Here is a 20,405-nt window from a genome sequence, read left to right on the forward strand (position 1 = left end):
CCCCCCGTCTGCTCCAACCCATTTTGGACCAACAAATTCCATGCTCCCTCCAGCAAGAAATGGTGGCAGTGGTCAGAAAAGGCTGGTCCAACCTCCCCATTAGTCCAGTGGGTTTACAATCTGCAGAACACAGCGAGTCCAAGGGTACTTCAGCTTCACAGCAAGGTGGATTCTCCATGGGACTGGTCTTCAGAGACTCCAAGCAGCCACAGCAGCAGCACAAGTCACCAGAGCCTGCAAGCACTCAGCACCTCGCAAGGAGAGGAGCTCCACCACAAACAGGTCATCCCTTTTTAATGGCTAGGATGGAAACTGGAAAGCAGGGCTCTTCCAGGGGTCCCTGCTGTTTTCTGGTATGGCAATTACTTATTTTTCCAGTGGGTTTTTGGTGTGCAGTGAGATGACTTAGGGCAGCCTCATATTTCCAAGCCAGTAAGATCCTGTGTGAATCCCTGATGAATTCACAAGCACACAGTCTTATACTCCAGGCAAATGCAGCAGCAAGCTCATGGTCCCCTTCTCTTCCTTATTTAGACAGAGGGCAGCACATTTGGGGAATATTTCACAGGTCTGAGGGGGTCCAGAAGCACTGAGCTGTTCTCTGCTTTACCACAGTGCTGTCTCTCATTAAAAAGAAAAAAAGAAAAAAACAGATGTAAAAATGGAACACAGAACTGAACTGAAAGAAGCATAGCTGGAGCGAGAAAAGCTGAGCAAGAGGGGATCAGGCTTTAAAAACAATGGAGCCTTTCAGCTGAGCTGGTTCGAGGCCGCCAGTGAAAGTGAGGAGAAAATACATCACCTTGCGGATCTGGGCTAATTCTGCTATCCGCTCCCCAAATTCCTGGGCATCTGCCTCATTGCACTCCACCTCCTCGGCCCCCAGCTTCTTCCAGAAGATGCCCACCGGCTCCAGCAGCTGCCGGTTCATCAGGTGGGTGAGATCAGGAGTCCAGTGCTGGGAGGTGCCAGTCACCGTGACCTTCCCAGGGCTCTCCAGCTGCACGTTCCAGCGGAGGAAGCGCAGTTTGTGCTGCTGGATGAAATCCACTCGGTAGATGTGCTCGTTGGGACGCAGCAGCTTCTCGCCATCCTGGGGCCTCATGTTTCTCTGCTGCAGGCTCTGGAATCGCAGCCGCATGCGCCGCGTGAGCTGCTCGTCGCAGGTGAAGGGCAGCTCAAGCACCCCTGCCTCGGCTGCCATCACCTCGGCTGCTCCTCTGCCCCGTCCTCAGCAGCGCGTGGCTCTCAAACAGGACACGCAGGGGGGAAGATCAGACAGGCCCCTGGAGCTGGTGTCCCTTCTCCACAGCTGCAGCAGTGCTAGGCAACCCGGGCCAGTGACGCAAAACACCTCTGGGGCTTCCCCTGAGTGCCCTCCCCACTCATTTGCAGATTCAGAACTGCTGGTGCTGCTGTGCACGATAATCTATAGGGAAGGGATGTCTCATGTCAGCCTGCCCGGCAACCCGCCTGACAACCATGGCTCATTATCCCAAAACAAAGCCAGGGATGCCACCTTGGGAGGGATGAGTGGCAGTGGCTTTCTCTGAGTGCAGGTTCATGGCTAATTCAGGCTAGAATGAGACTCTGGAGGAGTCTGATCCAACCTACTGCTCAAAGAAGGACTCACTTCAGGGTTAAATCATGTTTCTCCAGGCTTCATCCAGTCCGTCTTTCAATGTCTCCATGGACAGAGGTCCCACAGCTTCTCTGGGTCCTGTTCCAGGGTCTGACTGAGCTCATGCAGAAGATGAGCTGCAACTTCTGCTGCTGTCCTTTGTCTTCTGACTGTGCATCCCCACCAGAGCCTGGCTCCATCTTGTCCACACTCCCCTATCCAGGCAGGATGGGGCTCTGAGCAACAAGGTCCAGTGGCAGGTGTTTCTGCCCATAGCAGGAGGGCTGGAACTAGATGACCTTTAAAGGTTCCTTCCAAACAAACCATTCTGTGATTCTATGGTTAAGTAGCTGCCTACAGCAATAAGCTCCCCTTTTACCTTCTGTCCTCCCGGACGTACAAACCCACTTTCCTCCTGACCATTTTGGTGGCCTCCATCAGGCTGTGCCATCCAGAAAAGGACACGAGGGTCCCAAGGGACAAACTGACTATAAGCCAATGAATAACAAACTAACATGACCATTGTGCCCTTTTCTGGATGGCACAGCTGGCAGGAGTCAGGTGCCACACTGCTCCTGCAGCAGCAAATCGGCACCAGCATCCTGGCATGGTTTTGCACCCCATTTTAGCATCTCAATTTCTTTTCATCAAAGCTAGACACATCTGAAGGGTCATAGAAAGGGTGTTACAGAGCCAGATCACACCTAAAGCCATGTAGGGGTATCCAAGACTCAGGAATTTAGAAAACAGCTCTCAACTAAATTCTAGTACCCCATTCCCACTCAGTGATTCACACCACACAGACATAATGGGGAGCAGGGACATGGAGAAAGCAAAGTGGAAGAAAATGTTTGAATAAAACAACCTCCTGGGATCCACAGGGATGTGCTGGCCTGCCTTGTTTGCTTGAAGGTATTCCCCTCCCCACACTTAAGAGAGAATTTCACTGTGTGAAATGCAGCATGGGACATGCAGATCCTGTGTTACATCCTGGTGTACACCAGGAACACATTTTCTAGTAGCCATGGCTGATCTGGGCCAAGATTCCTGGGCTGACATTCAGAGATACTAAAGCCTGCATCAGCATCTCTCAGCTCTTGCCAGACCCCAAATAGAGACATTTTGGTGTCCAGCAATGTTATCACAATTGCATGTGTAACCACACTTACGGCCGTGGGCTCATTATTTCTGTCTCTGAAATCTTCAGCAAATAAGAAATTTACTATGAGCATGGTGAGACACTGACACAAGTTGCTCAGAGAATTTGTGGATGCCCCATCCCTGGAAGTGTTCAACGCCAGGTTGGATGGGGCTTTGAGCGACCTGGTCTAGTGAAAGTTGTCCCTGCCTGTGGCACGGGAGCTGGAATTAAATTGTCATTAGGGTCCCTTCCAACCTACATAACTCTATAAATCAAGCCCTTCTGAAAGAAAAGAGAGGGCAGGTAAAAAAAAAACTCTGAGAGTTAAAGCAATGGAAAATGACAAGTCACAAACACACACAGCCAAATTGCCAAGGGAGGAAAAGCAATGCCCCGCAAACTGAAATAATGAAGTGTCCAAAGGGACCCAGCCTCTGTTTGGTTGGCATTTCCCAGGGCAGAGCTGGAAGTGAATGGTGAGGAAGGATGACAACTTGCCCACTCACCCTTGGGGGATGCTGATGGTGAGGAACAAGCTAAACAACCCTGTGCATCACCCTTGTGATGAGAGCCACAGCAGTCACCACAGCCACCATGGCAGGAAGCCTTACTGCTTATCTAGAAGGCAACAACAGCCATCCTGTTCCCATATAAAGAAAACCTCAATTTTAACAAAAAATTGGGATGCTGCAAGAAATCCCTGAGCTTGGTGTTCATGCTCACCACAGGAAGCAGAGACTGGAAGAACCACAGCACACAGAGCAGATGTAAAGATGTGGGGTGGAGGAAACCATCTCAGGTTTCCTCCTTTTATGAAAAGAAAACCATACCTCATGGCTATAGGAGGCTGTGGGTGAAGGAGGTGGTGCAGCCTGCACACCCTGGCTGCCTTTTACAGCAAAATCTGGGAAAAGTTGCTTACAACTTGCTGGTCTCTTGCCCTGCATTGATGCACACCTGCACCGGAGGCTGAAGTCCCCCTGCCTTGGCTTTCACAGGGCTGACATCTTGCACAGCTGAGGCCATGGTGGAGATGGGCACAGACTGTCCAAGGATGTGGCACTGAGCACCTCCTTCCCCCTGTACCTCTCTGCTTGCTCCCCAGGCCTGCAGCCCCTTGCCCTGGTGCAGCTCCCTGGTGCCTTTCTGGCACACAGTACATTCCCCTTGGACCCCACACTTTGAAGGAACACTGCCACATGGTGCCATCCAGCCATGGACACGCCAGGGATGGATGCTTTGGGCAAGCAGTGACTTGGGAGAGATGCTAACACCCTGAAATCAACCTTCCTGCCCCAGCATGAGGTGTCTCACTGCCAAGGTGGAACACATTAAACAGCCAAAGAGAGGGGACACCATGGGAACGAGGGAAACGGGCCTAATGCTGCAGCTGAGCATCCTGAATTTTGTTCTTCTTGTTAATTTTTGGATTATTTTGGTACTTGAAGGATCGAATATGGGATCTGAAAAACAGGATGGGATTTGATCCACTTGGTTAAGGAGAAACTGGCCAAGGGTTTGGCTGGAGTGCGGTGACTGCAGTCATGATGACTAATGCCCTTTGCAAGTCAGTCTTTTAAGGGAGATTTTTTGCACATTATCAGCTTTTCAGGACATGAGGCATCTCTGAGAACCAGTTTTTGACCTGGACAAACACAATGCAAAGCCAAGGTGTTGACAGGCTCTCCCCTGGCACAGGGAACCACTTACCTTCTGCCACAGAGACTCCCGAGATGCCAGGGAGGAGCAGGCAGCCACAAACCAGCAGTTCCCAACCTGGCCCTGGTGCAAATCATGGGAGCTGATCCCATCCACAAAGAGACGTGGATCATTGCAGATTTCCTGTGGGACAGGAGAAAAACAGACACACTGGCTCAGTGAGCAGACAGGGAAATCAGGCCTTCTTGGCAAAGGAAAATCACTTCATCTCTTCCTCAGACTCCACATAAAGCTGACCTGCAGCTTTCTGCTGGCCTCGCTCATCAGGCTGGTGGCAGAAGGACCTGTCCTGCCTTCTGCTCTCACCAGGACATGGGCAGCATCACAAGACCTACTCCCTGTTCTGTCCCAGCACCAGTGCAGCTTTGTTATAATTATCGCCGTTGATAATGGTATCGTTTCACACCATTACAGCCCTTGCAAGTCTCCTCTTTCAGACGCCTCTACTCTGTGACTCTTTTACGAAGGGTGAGGGATCTGGTCTTCCAGATCCTAGCACAGCAGATAAAAAAAATTCGGTGAGCCAGCTTTGTAGCTGGGCCAGAAAGATTAAATACTCATTCTGCCAGGATGGTGGATTGTGGATAGACACCATGAATGGAGAAACTTGGGTAGGAGGCAGCTGGGAGGTAAGCTCATCCCTCCAGCCATGCAGCAAGACCATTGGCTTTTCTCTGCCTGACTCCTCTCCAGGCTGCCCTCCCTGCTCCCCACTCCCACTTAGAGCCTGGCCAAGAAAACAAGTAATAGAGGGTGTTGAGCAAGCTCCAGGTGACACACTGCTTTTTTAATTTTTTTTTTCTCCTGCTCAATCCCGTTTGTAAGTTCACGTCCAGCTGGAGGCTGGGAGCAGATAGAACAGACAAAGAGCTGAAAGAACCATTTCCCCTTTGTTATTACATTTAATTTCAAGAGGAAAAAGGAAAAGCAGATTATTCTTCTTCCCCCACACCTCCCAATTTTTCAGGCTGGTTGTACCCAGAATAATATGCCCTCCCCCCGTGACTTTGCATATGAGGACTTGTGCTACATCTACCCATAGATTCTTGGAAGGATTTGGGTTGGAAGGGACTCTAAAGATCATCTAGTTCCAAACCCTGCACTCTAGGCACAGACCCCACCCACTAGATTGTTGCCTAAGGCCCCATCACAGGGAGGAAAAGGAACCACAAGCACCTCCTGCTATTCCCACTCAGCCCAGCCAGCACCAAACACCTCCAAATTAACCTGACACAAACTGGCTAGGATGAGACCCAAAAGGAAAAGGACTAATTCCCCCGAAGCTGGCGTTGCAGGATGCTGGGATGAGCGCTAGGGGGAGGCAAGCTGACAGCAGCAAGGGCAGGAGCCACCTGCGGCTCAGCATCGCTGGGCGCACACCGGGATGGGAGAGGAGCGATTCAGCTCCGGTTTCACAGCACGGGAAGCACCCAGCAGGGCGGGTGTGTCTGGGGGTGGGGGTGTCTGTAAGATCAGCTCTTTGTGATCCTGCTCTGGGGAACAGAGGCTCTTTAGCCCATCTGAGGACCACAGCTGTCCCTTGGGGAGGTATGCAGATTACAATAAAGGAGCTGCTTGGTATTACACAGACAGGTGAGAACACGAAATCATGAGAAACACAGAGATGCAAAATGGTTTGGGTTGGAAGGGATCTTTTAAAGCCCATCTAGTCCAAGTCCCTACAATAAATGGGGACATCATCAACTGGATCAGGTTGCTCAGAGCCCAGTCCAACCTGACCTTGAATGTTTCCTGGGGCTGGGACATCGATCACCTCTCGGGGCAAGCTGTGCCAGTATCTGACCACCACCACTGTAAAAAACTTCTTCCATATAGGTAGTCTAAATCAACTGTCCTTCAGTTTAAAACCACTACTCCTTGTCCTATCTCAACAAGCCCTGCTAAAAAGTTTATCCCCATCTTTCTCGTAAGCCTGTTTCAAGTACTGAGAAGCTGGAGGAAGGTCTGCCCTGAAGTGCAGAGCGGAGCTGCCACGCTTCCCTGCAGAAGGCACACACACCACGCTCAAGCCCTGGGACTGAGCCTGGTCCCAGTGGACTCCCAGTGATCCTAAGCACAGAATCACCAAATCAATGTGGTTATAAGGAATTTCTGGATATCATCCAGTCCACACTCCCTAATCAAAGCAGGGTCAGCTACAGCACGTTGCTCAGGACTGTGTTCAGTCAGGTTTTGAGTATCTCCAGGAATGGAGACTTTGCAACCTCTCTGGGAAGCCTGTGCCAGTTTTTGGACCACCCTCACAGTAGAAAGTCTTTTCTCACGCTTAAATGGAATTTCCTGATTTTCAGTGTGCACACACTGTCTCTTGTACTGTCACTGGGCACCACTGAGAAGTCTGGCTCTGTCTCCTTCATTCCCAGCTATCTGGTATTTATGGACATTGTCAAGATTCCCCTGAGCCTTCACTTCTCCAGAGTGAAGAATCACAGAATCATTAAGAAGACCTCCAAGATCATGGAATCCAACCATTAACCCAGCACTGCCAAGTCCACCACTAAACCATGTCTCTCAGCACCACGTCCGTACTTTTCCTGAATATTTCTAGAGATGGTGATTCCACTGCTTCACCGGGCAGTCTGTTCCAATGCTGGAACACCCCTTCAGCGACGAAATGTTTTCTAATATCCAATCCTCGTAAAGGGGAAGGCAGCATTGCCTCCTTGTTCTAATGCCGTGGAACTGATTCTATCAGGCTGAGTCTCATCCATGGGTCAGTGTCCTCAGAAAAATCCTCTGGGAAGGTTTGCCATATTCCTTAGACTGGAGCTTACCAATATTAAATTACTTGGATTCTTCAGTCCCTATGGAAGATGCTGAGTTTCCTGTCTACACTGTGTGGCCTCAGTCCACTGGGATGACATTCCCTGTATTCTCTGGCTGTACTGAGGTGGGAGCCAAGGACCAAGGCACTGCTTCAGCCAGGCTGCAATGCTCCAGGATTGCATGGAGCACAGTGGGGCCCTGGTGTGTGATGCAAAGCACACTCAGAGCCATGGAGCACCAGAGGTGGTTGATGAACAAGATACCAAGGGGAACTAGGTCAAAAAGCCAAGAAAAGCTTTGGAACATTTGGAACAGTGCTCCTTTTCCTGTGAAAAGTGCTGGAAGTGATAAGGAGCTTGTTCTCCAGCCAGACGGAATTACAGGGCCTGGGACTTGCATGTGCAAAGGGAGGAGAGCAGCAGAGATTCCCAGACCAGAGAAGGTCGTGACCTTCCTCTCCTCCCTGCCATGCAGCAGACAATCCAGGTGAGCAATTACATTGATCCAGGCAGCAAACACCACGTCACCCTCCCAGCACCATGACCCTGAGAGAGGAGGGCAGCACACCAACATCTACACCCGCACACACCCTGGGGCTTTCTGGGTTCAGCCTTCAGCCACCACAGAACCAGCTCAAACTGCCTCTTGCCACTTGAGGCTTCAGCAGACAGGAAGTCCATCCTGTCCTTCATTTGTCACAGCCAGATCCTGGGTCCTGGTTGCTCCTAGTCTGGACACAGATGGAGAGCAGGAAGGAACAGGGAAGGGAAGCCAAAAGCTGTGGCTGCAGGGAAGCTATGGTTTTAATATGTGGTTCTTAACACTACCTTGGCCAAGGGAGTCATCCATGTCTCTTTACCCCTAAGGAGAACCTGTCTTGGAAGATTCCAAGAATCACCAAATCATTAAGGCTGGAAAAGCCCTTAAAATCACCAAGTCCAACCATTAATCCAACATTTCCATGTTCACCACTAGATCATGTTGCCAAGTGCCACACCCACACATTCTTTGAACACTTCTGGAGATCGTTATTACAAGGATCCTAAGCACCATCAGAGATGATCTACCCTCCCTAAAATTGTCTGCTGAAATGCCTGCTGAGCTCCAGGCAACAAAACACAATTTAGAGAAAGCCTGTGCGGATGGTTCTATGGAAAGATTCAGGCTGATAACACGGAGAGGGCCAAAACAGTGATTTAAAGTTCTGGTGATTCATATCCTCCCTCCTCGAATGGATGTGGAACAGAGGTGGAAATCAGAGCCAGAGCAGGTCCCTGTCAATGAGGGGCTGATTGCAGAGGTCTGGCTTATGGGAGCCCAGATTGGGACAGTATGCTCCCTCTGGCTTTGGATTTTTGAAGCTCATTAAGGGGGGAAAAAACCCCAAACAATCAGAGCAATTATCTTGTAGTTTTTCCTTCCCACCCAAAAGCACATGGTCTTTCCCTTTGCTCTCCCTTTTGGGATACTTTCCCAAAACACACACAATTTTCTCCCAAATACATTTAAAGCAGAAAATATCTTTCTCACCATCTCCAGCCAGTCCAATTCCACACACGGTCATAAGGAGAAAAACACTCTCTAATTTACTTTAGAATTGGTGAATGTTTTACGAAAAATGTTTCCTGGTGCAGGTTTCTGAGATTCAGATTCACTGGGGATCTAGATCATGTCCAAACAGATGTGAGGAGGAAAAAGCTCCGGCAGGAGGAGGAATAACCACGGGAGATACAACATCTGCTGCATGCCAGGACCATTTTTTGCTAACAAGATTTTGTAAGGAACAGACTAGTCTAATTTCATTGCAGAGCCTGGCTGTTTCAGAACAATGCCTTCACTGAGACTTGCAAAATCAGCAAAATAATCTATTAGCATGGCTGCATTCCCTCCCTCCCTTCTGAGCAACAGGGAACTGAAAGGATCCTGTCTTAAATGTCACTCCCACAGACAACAGAGCAAGAGGCCCCCAGGCATGGCAAGCAATGGTGACACAGCAGACACAAAGGTCCCTGCGTTGCCCTGCTGCAGGTATCTGCAACTGGGGTGTGATTTTGCAAAAAGGGGATTAATAAAATTTGCACCAGGGAGACAAAGGAAAGGGAAACGGGGTGAATTTAGAATACCAGGTGTCTATGCTTTCAGATAGATTAATATACGGTTCTAGAATCATGGAGTGGTTTGGATTGGAAGGGACCTTAAAGATCATCTCTCTCCAACCCCCTGCCATAGGCAGGGACACCTTCCATTGGACCAGGTTCCTGAAACCCCATCCAACCTGGCCTTGAACACTTTCAGGGATGTGGCAGCCACAGCTTCTCTGGGCAACAGGGAAGTGACTGTGACAGCGTCTCACCACCCTCACTATAAAAAAAAATTGTGTTGTTATATCTACTTTTAATCCATTCTTTTTCAGTTTTAAACCATTATCCCTTGTCCCGTCACTACAGGCTCTACTAAAAAATATATACTTGGCAGATCAGCTTCAGACACATGGAAGGAGGGTAGGCTTGGGTGGGAATATCTACACCCTACAGAACAGTTTGTGGGGGTTTGTATTGCCTCAGTCAGGCATCCCTAATGCTAATCCACTCTCAGTATCTCAGTGTGTACACATTTGTATTGTTATCAGCTCCCATACCATGCAGAGGGCACTGGACACTCCACCCACAGCAAACAGGACTTGCTTGTGAAGGGAGGCATCCAAAAACCACACTCCCAGCAACCTGCTTGACTCAGTTTGTGTACCACAGCATCATGCAATGGCGTTTGTTCTGGCACCAGGAAGAGTGGGGGCAGTGTTTGTTTTGGCACCAGGAAGAGCGGGGACAGAGGCAAACAAGATCTAAAGGTCAGTTTGCAGGACCTTGTCAGGTCCCTCTGCAGTTTTATCTTCCGGGTATCCAAAGTACAAAGGCACCCAAAAAAAGAAAAAGCAATGAGAGGTGGAGAGACACAAGAAGCTGCGAGAGCACTGCACTTCCCCAGGAGCAGTGTAGAGGGATTGGAAAGAGAATGGCACAACTACAGAGACCCCAGACCTGTCATTCCCCCCACATGCCCTTTCCAGGGATGCACTGTTGGGAAGTCTCACCATTACTCCACCCAGGACTTCTTCAGCCTCTATCCAGCCAAGACTGATGCAGAGGCTGGCACAGCTTGGCTTTTAGCATCACCACACATCCAGACACAGCCCTCCCCATGCCATCTCTCCCACAGCAAGTGCTTTTGTCTGGTGGCAAAGCCACTAAGAAAAAAAAATATTCCCTGGATACCAAGAGCCCTGAGGTCTGCAGAAGTCACTGCCAAAGCAGGAAAGTCTTCACATGGCTCACTGACAAACTGGGGGATGGGGTGCTCAGAGCAGTGAGCGGTCATGCAAGGAAGAGGAAAGAAGTAAGCTCCCAAGGCTGTTTAACACCCTGTGACAGATACACCTCTCTGACTCAGCGCAGTGCTGCTGGCCACCTTCACCCAAGTTTCCCCATCCTCCATCACATCCCAGACTTGAGCTCTCCTACAAACCTCCTTTGACCACCTTCCCCTGGGAAGGACTTGCAGGGTGAACCAACCCTGGTTTGGCAGTATTGTGAGTTTAAAATACACCCACGCTCCAAAGCCTGTCTTCCCACATGGCACACCACGCTCTCAGTTGCTCCAACATTTTTAGTTGTGAGGTTTAACCTCAAACAGGGGAACTGCTTTGGCTTGAAACTATAAGCATGAAGCCCCAGACCTGGAGGATCACGGTCATGCAGGTACAAGTGAGGGACCACAAACCACAGGCAGGAGCCATGAGGATGCTCCACATCTTGCACTGCTTTTGAGCCATCAGCGCCCACCCTGGAGGATGCAGAGGTGGGGCCATGCTGGTGGAAAGGGAGGAGCCTATCCAAGTAAGTCCTGCTGTGAAAAACTACAGTATTTCAGGAGGAATGGTCCAAACCCAGCCAGTGAAATCCTGGAGCAAGCTGCACTGTTTCTGCCTCCAAGCAACATAATTCAGCAGCTGCCCTGCCTGAATCCCAAATCCTGTGTCCCACTGAAAGCCAATCTTCTAAAACAGGATTTAGAAATCTAAATTGTGCAGGGGTTTTCTGCTGGTTTTGTTTGTTTGTTTTTAATTAACCTAACAGTCAAGTTATTGATGGGAAAAGAAGAACTGGAAGCTGCAAAGGAAAACTGCTTCCATACTCCATTGTGCATATCTCAGATCAAAATCTCCAAACTGCTTTTCTGTGGGGACACCTCCCATGACCCCTTCAGCCATACTCTCTCCATTTCCTTCTTGCAGGGCAAGGAAATACTCTTTGGTTTGTGATTGTGTTCCATTCATAGCACCTCCATTCAAAAACAGGACTTGACCTCACCACAACCTAAATTAATCCCTGACTATGCAAAGATGATGAAAAATGAGGTTATCACGAGTTTAAGCCATTTAAAGAAACTACTTCCAGCCCACGCCTATTCTGGTTATTCATACACTGGGTGTAGCTTTACAAACAGAATCCTGCTTTATGAGAAAACCACCCTCTAGAGATGGGGAGTCATGAGCTTCTGCTAACTGGGAGAAGGGACATTAATTCTTATGTAATTCTGTCAGTGGCATTCACATCAGACCACAGTCAAAATTTAACCATCCATGACCACTTTCCATCAAGATGGCTTGTTCACCCTTTTCCTTCTTGGATGGGGACTGGGAGGAATGCATCGCTGAGCAGTGGTTTCTTCACAAAGATCCCGAAATATCGAACAAGCGTTGTTTTGTATTTCCACTCACACAACTCACTCACAAACTCACACATTTGCACATTCACACACACAGTCACACTCTTTGTATTTTATTTTCCTTTTGCAAGAGGCAGCACCATGCCTGGTCAATTCTTTTCAAGGGCTTCGGTGAAAGACACTTGCTCCAGCAGGAACACCTGCCCTTAACACAGGCAAATCACCCCAAAATGCCATCCTCTCTGAGGGCTCAAAGATTAGAGCTCACAGGCAGTGCACAAACTCCCAGCCTGCACCAAGATTAAAAGCCTCGGCTGATTCAGAGCGTGCATCCAGCTCTGGGAACCCCACCATAAGGAGGACATGGACCTTGCTTGCTGGAGTAAGTCCAGAGGAGACCACAAAGATGCGTGGAATGCTGAAGCAGCTCTGCTATGAAAACAGGCTGAGAGAGTTGGGGTTGTGCAGTCTGTAGACAGGAAGGATCCAAGGAGACCTTAGAGCTCCTACCAGTGCCTGAAGAAGCTCCAAGAGAGCTGGAGAGGGACTTTTGACAAGTGCATGAAGTAACAGGACAAGAAGGAATGGCTGGAATGGCTTTAAACTGAATAAAATCAGGTTTAAGTTAAATAATAGAAAGAAATTCTTTCCTGTGAGGATGGTGAGGTACTGGCATAAGTTTCGCAGACAAGCTGTGGATGCCCCATGCCCGGGACAGGTTGGATAGGGCTTTGAGTGGTGAGGAACATGTTCAGTGGAGGTATCTCGGTGAGCAGCTGCAGTTTGAGCTCTGGGGGGAGGGAGCCTAAGCCTGAGACACGAGGCTGTGAACTGTGGACCAAGAAACAAAGGGCACCTGTATCCTACCCATGTGACCTAGGAGACACTAGGAGACTCTCCAGGCTTTCCCATGCTCGGACTGTGAGAGGATAAAAACCTAAGGTTTCCTGTGTTCGGGGTCTTTCCTCAGAGGTACCAGCTCGGGCCATTTTTCTATCACTGCACCAAGATGAAATAATTTTAATGATCCAGACTCTGAGACTATTCTGGGAAAGCTGGGGTCACTGTAAGGAAACCTGCTCTGACTGTGAGTGTAGGCAGCCAAGTGGGGCACCCACTGTCTCCCTGGAGCTACAAAGGGATTTTGGTCCCAGCTCAGCGGGTGCGAGTGTGACTGCCAAAGCGGCTCCTGGATGGCTGGACAGGGAAGTTTCCTTAACACTGAGCAACCACGTCTAGTGGAAGGTACCTCTCCCATGGCAGGGAGATTGGAACAAGGTGATCTTGAAACCAAACCACCCTGTGGTTCTGTGATAAGCAGCTCTGTAATTGCTCCACAGGACGAATGTGCCCCTCCAGGACCTCAGAGCCCAGCCTGTGAGGGAGGATTTGCGCATTCCCTGCCATGGAGCTCAGAGGCAGTGGATGCTCAGGACTCTTTTCTGCAACACCCTCTGCTATTGTTCTGCTCTTCCTCATTACCAGTACAATAATTTCTTGTCACCAACACGCAGCTGCACAAAGAAGCACGCCATGAATCTAATCCAGGGATTTTACCGTCGCTTTCGCTTTTAAGGCCATGTCCTTCTGATGCTGAGGACAGAGCAGACTGGCTAGAAATTTCTTATCAAAGGCTGCACTAGTGCCAAGCAGCTTATCAACTCCAGTCCTCACTGGGGCTAAGGGGGAAAGTGTGCTTGCCTGGCACCACGAGGCCATGGCCCTGGGAGGATCTGGTGAGACCTGCTGGAATGCAGCCAGGGTCAGCATCGCATCTAATGGGAGTAGAGACCCTTCAAAAGAAGTGCAAATAGTAACAATGAATCTCTTGTTCATCCTTGAGGGATGGAGTAGCCTATGAATGGCTTAAAAATGTAAAAACAAGGTCAATTCAGAGATTGCATTAAATGATGACCAAATCCTTTCCTGGCAAAGGAACAGCCAGACTGGCAATCAGCTCCATTTTACTGAAAACAGCAGATAAATTAACAGGCAAGTGGCTCATAAATTCTTAAGACAAGAAATGCAAAGGTCTGGAAGGATTTGAAGCCCTGTGATGGACCCCAGGCAGAGTCTGTTGACTCTGTTCAGAGGAGATGATCCCTCAGCCAATCCAGCAGCACAGAGGAGCCCCAGTGTCAAGACTAACCCCAAGCATTCTTTGGGAGAGACCACAACTGAGAGAGACAGGTCAAGACACTGCAGAAAGCTCAGTAAAGACACCTGGAGCACAGAATTTAGTATTTTAGTCTTTCTGGAAGAAACACCTCCAAGTGGGACACCAGAACGTTTTTGCACCCAATTGCCATTGCCAGTGTAAGTGCCTCCCTGCTAAACTCTTGGTGAACTTTGGAGAGCAAAGAACTGCAAGAACCTAACCTCTGTCCTCCCCATTATCTTCACTCTTGTGTTTTTGCCAGCTTCCCAGCCTGCACTACACACTGGGAAACGACCTTTTAATGCAGAAACTTGTGGGCAGGGAAGCGCTGGTCCCGCTTTTAGTGAATTAGTTCATTGACTCCTTTCCCCTTCCAGGAAACCACCAAGGGGATTGGCTGTGTAATCCTCATACAGCAAGAGAAAAGAGCTAAGTGCTTAATAATGTAAAGAAGAGTGGAGCTAAGAGAAGCTCTCCCATCCTGCAGCACCTCCTCCAAAGACAACAGCATCCAGTTCAGGAGACAATGGACATAATGTATCCTGCATGGCAGGACAAGGGAGAGTGGCTTTAAGGTGAAATAGGTTAGATTTAGATTAGATACTAGGAAAAAATTCTTCCCCGTGAGGGTGATGAGACACTGGACCAGGTTCTCCTAAGAAGCCCTGGATGCCCCATCCCTGGAAGCATTGAAGGCAGGCTGGATGGGGCTCTGAGCACCCTGGTCCAGTGGAAGGTATCCCTGCCCAAGGAACTAGAGGATATTTAGGATCCCTTCTAACCCAAACCATTCTATGATTCTGTGAATCATTCTGTGAAACCCCTATACACGTCACAGTAGATATATACCAGGAAGGCAGGGAATGGCTATTGAAAAATCCTATTCTCTTGGTTTCTAAAACAAGATTTCTCTTGTCTGTCTGGGAAAAAACCTCAAGGCTGTGACTGAGAGCATCTCTCCCTAGTTCCATAGTAGGGCTTAAAATGCCATGGTCCTGGTGCCCTAAGATCTCCTGCTTCCATAATTTTTCCCAAAACACCTGGCCTGTCTCTCTCCCCCTCAACTACTCTCTCAGGCTTTCCCCTCCAAATGACATTGCCCTCATCTAGGCAAAATAATATTACCATATTGCTAGAATCTACCTTTATGCTCTTTAATCAGGGACAATCACCCCTGACAATTAATTCCTGCAGAGATAATTCAGCACTTGCAACTAAATACTGGAGAGAGATAAAAATACTGAGAAACTGGCATGGAGGAAAAAACCTGTTCCCCTGAAGATTGGGAGGGTGTAGTCTTCATCCAAGAGAGTTTCTCTGGTGGTTGCAACCATCCAGGCTTGAACTCACAGTGCAGGGATGGAGCCACAGGTCACCTCGAGCCACAGAGTCACTGTGACACTGCTTGGACAGGAATACACTCAGCACACAGCAGCCCACCTGCCTCCCAGAACAGGGAGGAAAACACCATCTCCATGCTCCACCTTGCTCCCTGGGAAGAGTTCAAGGACCAGAGCATGCAGCTCATGTAGTTCAACACCACACCTGTGCATGATGTAAGCTAAGAGATGCTCTCCCATCCTGCAGCACCTCCTCCAAAGACAACAGCATCCAGTTCAGGACAATGGGCATAACGTATCCTGCATGACAGGACAAGGGAGAATGGCTTTAAGGCAAAGTAGGGTAGATTTAGATTAGGTATTAAGAAGAAATTCTTCCTTGTGAGTGTGGTGAGACACTGGAGCAGGTTTTCCTGAGAAGCTGTGGATGCCACATCCACCAGGCTTCATTTGCTTCCCACAGGCACAGTGATGCCCCAATTTGTCCTGTCTGGTGACCCACCCCAGCAGCAGGTCATAGCTTGGCAGGCTGAACCTGAACCAAGTGGCCCTCCTGCTGCAGAGAGAAAACAAGCCCTGGGTAAGGCCCAGAGGTGTTAAAGACAGACCCTAACCAAAGCCTGTAGCAATCCCATGGCATCACTGGAAGCACTCTGTACCCAAGAAGAGAGCAGTGATGATTAGAAGAAATTAACTCTTTCCTCTGTAAGAGTAGATGAGTCTCTGGGGTAGTAAGGGTAGATGAGTCTCTTCTACCTTAGACCATCATCGTTTTTTCCACAGGGGATCAACAGACACAGCAGATGCCCCAAATCTCCCCTTATTTTTGCCATCCATCCTGCACACCATCCATCCCCTTCTACTCATGTCTGTGCCACCCCTTCTTATTTAACCACCTCCCAACCATCCAGACCAGCTCACCCAACGCACAGACCAAACCTCTCACTTCCAAGGTGCACTGCCAGCACTCCTGATCCAAAAGGGGAGGGCAAAACTCAGCTTGAGGATCAGGCTGAGATTTCCACTGGGTCTGGTACCACCTGCCTGGATACAGGCTTCCCTCCCCCTTGCACAGCAGCATTCAGAGCACAAGGGAAAGAAGTTTCAAGCAAGGTGTTGGGATTTGGGCTAAGCTCAAAAGTTCTATTTAATTTCTAATGCAACAGCCTAGTGCTGCTGCCAAAAGGAGCCGCTGATGCTTCCTGAGTGATCTCCAAAATCTTCTTTGGCAAGGCAACGAGCAGCCAGCTTTGTTTTTAAGTGGATTCACTGAACAGGGCTCTCCAGGACCCCCTTCCCTGCTCAGGCTGGTGCTGTGGTTTCCCTCCCTCCGAAGCACTCCAGTAATTGGCTTTCTGGCTTCGCCGCGCCGCATCACGAAGGCGTCCAGCAAACAACCACCAGAGCCAAAACACGATTAGAGGGCTCAAACAGCTGCTGCCTCTGCAAAGATCTGGCATCCAGAGCAGGGCTGGAGGCCAAGGAAAGCAGGGAGGGAGGGAGGACACCCTGCTGGAAATAATAAGGCTGAGCCTGTTCCAGGAAAGGCTGCAGTGCCGGGTGCAAGAGGAAGTTGAAGCAAAACAGCCTGACAAGGGAAGGGACCTGAGCTGTTTCTCATCCTCTCTCTTTCCCCTCTGCCCAGAAAAACCTCAAACAAAAGGGAAAGCACTAGAGAGACTGGGGGTTTTGTTGGGGTTTTTTTGCCAAAGCAGCCTCAAGCTTTGGGAGTGCATGGAGGAACAGAGAGGACGCTGGAAGAAGAGTGGGGAAGGTAGAGATGCACACATGGAGGATGGACTGTTTAGATCCGTACTAGCACCATGGAAGTATGAGGAAATAAGATCCTGCCTCTGCCAAAGCACATTACCAGCACCCCAGTGAGTTCACTGTGGCTGCTTTTCACATGCAAGTGCTTTATCTGAAAAATCACAGAATGGTTTTCATTCAGAAGGACCCTCAAGATCACCTAGTTCTGATTGCCCTGCTGTGGCCAGCAACACCTTCCATTAGACCACATTGCTCAAAGCCCATCCACCCTGGCCTTGAATACTTCCAGGGATAGGGCAGCTACAGCTTCTCAGGGCACAGTTTATCTCCTACGTCTGATTTCTTTCCACAGATCACAAGTGACAACTTTTCTGAGAAAGCGAGTGGTTGTTTTTAATAGTGGACAGCTTTTATTTCCATTCTCCACCCACTCTGTTCTCACAGCAAAGCTAGAGACACAATGATCTCTTATGTTTTATCACAGTTTTAGCTCATACACTCCAGAACAACCCATGGCCATGGCCCTGAGAGATAAAAGTGTGTGCACACCATCCCTTCCCTGTAAACAGTATCCCTGGGACTGGGGACTCCATTTCTTGGTAAGGAAATCCCCAGAACAGCATCTGCCAAAAGTTGAGAGTATTACTACTTGCCTTTTTCTGAAAGAGATTTAACTGTGATTTACTAAGATAAGATTTGCTGGTTGTAATAGAAACAAGATGTTTTTGTGGTTCAATAACTGCACCATGCCATTCAATAGCACACAAGGAGAACAGTTGATTTAAGCTTCATGGACATTTTGGACTCTACTGAATCCTGCATTAACTTGGAAAAGCTGATACTGATTGCTTTCTTGCAGAAGATGCTGGGATTTTTCCTGGACTCCCTCCTTTAGAAAGCCGGTATGAAGTCAGGAAGAATCAGGTCCAGCAACTAAAAATGTCATTTTGCATTTTCTGCTGGCACAAAGCAATTCTCCCTGTGAAATTGAGTTACTTTTGCTGAAATGAACAATTGAGAGAAAGAACATAGAGAAATGCTTTTGAGAAAGAGGTTTCTCGAAACTTCAGCAGCAAACAGGGCAGGTGTGAGCTCATATTCTTTTTTTAATGGTGATTTTGTGGTCAAGGCAACTGAGTGGGTCTGATCAAACAATCCTGCCAGACAGGGGCATCATGAGTCTGCCACTGCTCAGCATGCATTCCTTCTGGCATCCAAGCTGCTGGCAAAATTCCCTTTATCTGGTGCAGAGGCAGCAAAACAAGGACCACCTCTGTGTCTTGCTAAGCCACAGGACCTTGCTGGCAAATGGGACCCACTTCCAGCCTCCATTCCCACTGACAGCCCATGCCAGAAAGAGCCCTGGTTCAACATTCTATGCTAATTGCTTTAAGGGTCTCCTCCTACCCAAACAGTTCTATGATCCTAAGAAACTGCAGAGCTGGGTGGCTGGGAAAAGTTTGAATTCACTCTGAGTTTCAGCAAGGATGGGTTTGAACTAGGTGAGCATGACACCTTGCAGATGAGGTTCAGAAAGCTTTCTTAGAAAGACCTCATGCTCTACAGAGCAAGGCAGCAAGAGGATAATACCTGCCTGAACACCAAGGGCTGCAAGTGAGATGAAAGGCAGAAAAGCAGATGGAGAAAAGCTCTGAGATGCTCAGCACAACACTTTGTCCCTCAGCAGTAGCAATCTTTGTCCCTCTACAAAGGGATCCAACCCTCTGTCCTTAGACATGGGGCTGAAGTAATGTGTGTGACCCGACTGCAAATCAGCAAGGGGGTCTCAAATACATCCCCACCTTTTAGTCCCAGAGAAAGCCGTTTAGAAAGCCTCAGCTATCACCTGTGTGCTGTATAAATGGGATGTGCACGGTGTGTTCATGTTGGCCCCCACTGTGAGACCAAACCATGGTCAGCCCTGTCTTCAGAAGGCAGCTGTGCACAAAGCTTCCTTCCCTTTCCACAGACAAGGGGAATAAACTAAAACACACACAGGGCTTTGCACAAATCCAGTGTCCAGGCAGAGCTGGAGTGGAAGACACAAAGGCAGAGCAGAGGGAAGTGAGGTCTCCTCCCACAAGGAGCCCAGTGGGATGCTGGGGGGCCCAGTCACACAACAAGAGTCAGTTCAGCTCCATCCCTCCCTTCACACAAAGCCTTTTGTGCACCCTCTCCAGACTGCCCTCACCCAGACAGACACAGCACTGTTTTGTGGAAGGCCAGCTGATTTCCTGGGCTGTCAGCAGGGGTGAAGACAATGCTGGCAGCTCAGGCAAGCCTACAACACTCAAATGCCACCAAGTCACGTGTGGAAAAGCACAGGCTGGGCAGAGAGGGCTGCTGCTCCCCACAAGGAAGGAAGGAAACCCAGGTGTGTGAGATGCTGGCATACTGCCACTCCCCAACCACAATGATCACTGCTACCTGAGACTCCCTGTGCTTCATGGCAGTCAGAGAGCTGCTCTCACGGGCAACTCCAAGCAGACAGCCATAACAAGACATACACATTCCCCACAGTGCCCTCAGGTCCTCATGTGTATCCTTTGAGCTGGCACTGAGGACAGCAGAAGAGGGACTGGCAATGCTGGGGACAGCCAATGTCATCTCCAGCCTCCTACAACCTGCCTTCATGACAGACACGGCAGCGTGGAGAAGAGGCAGAGGACATGGTTTTTGCACAGAAGAGGAAGGATGGGTATGACCACCCTCTTCCCCAAAGATGCCAAAACCACCTCACTGACCCAAAGCTTACCTTCTTGTCCCTTTCCAAATGGACCACCAAGAGTATTCCAGTGGAAGGTATCCCTGCCCCTGGCAGGAGGGCTGGAACTAGATCTTTAAGGTCCCTTCCAACTCAAACCATTCAGAGATAACACTGCCTTGCTGGACCCACCAGCTTTACAGAAGTACACAACACCAACCCAGCTGCAAACCATCTCCCTGGTTTATGCATGGGGAAACTGAGTCACAGAAAGAAGCTCCTTTGCTCCTGGACCTCACTGGATGCAGAAAAGCTTGGACCTCAGTGGAGCAGGTCTTTCTGGCACCCTAGATGCTCACAATATCAGGTCTGGGTAAATAAATGCTGTTGGGCAGAGGAAATGTCGACTGGGGCTTGGCAGCCTTGGTGAAGGGTGCACT

The 20,405-nt window shown here is 49.2% G+C and overlaps 2 protein-coding genes across 2 annotated transcripts in view; both read right to left on the minus strand.

Annotated features, from left to right (window-relative positions):
* CAPN5 (calpain 5) overlaps window positions 1-20,405 on the minus strand; it is a 50,311-nt gene that overhangs the window by 13,661 nt on the left and 16,245 nt on the right. The window contains exon 3 of the mRNA XM_041461938.1: window positions 4,473-4,604. Within this exon, the coding sequence (XP_041317872.1) occupies window positions 4,473-4,604 (132 nt within the window). The remainder of the gene's footprint in view (window positions 1-4,472; window positions 4,605-20,405) is intronic.
* Window positions 725-1,204, minus strand: LOC121350538 (olfactory marker protein). The gene has a single exon (XM_041461939.1). The coding sequence runs from the start codon at window positions 1,202-1,204 to the stop codon at window positions 725-727; it is 480 nt and encodes a 159-aa protein (XP_041317873.1).

This window comes from Pyrgilauda ruficollis, unplaced genomic scaffold, assembly GCF_017590135.1.
Source record: "Pyrgilauda ruficollis isolate IOZ18807 unplaced genomic scaffold, ASM1759013v1 scaffold158, whole genome shotgun sequence".
NCBI lineage: Eukaryota > Metazoa > Chordata > Aves > Passeriformes > Passeridae > Pyrgilauda > Pyrgilauda ruficollis.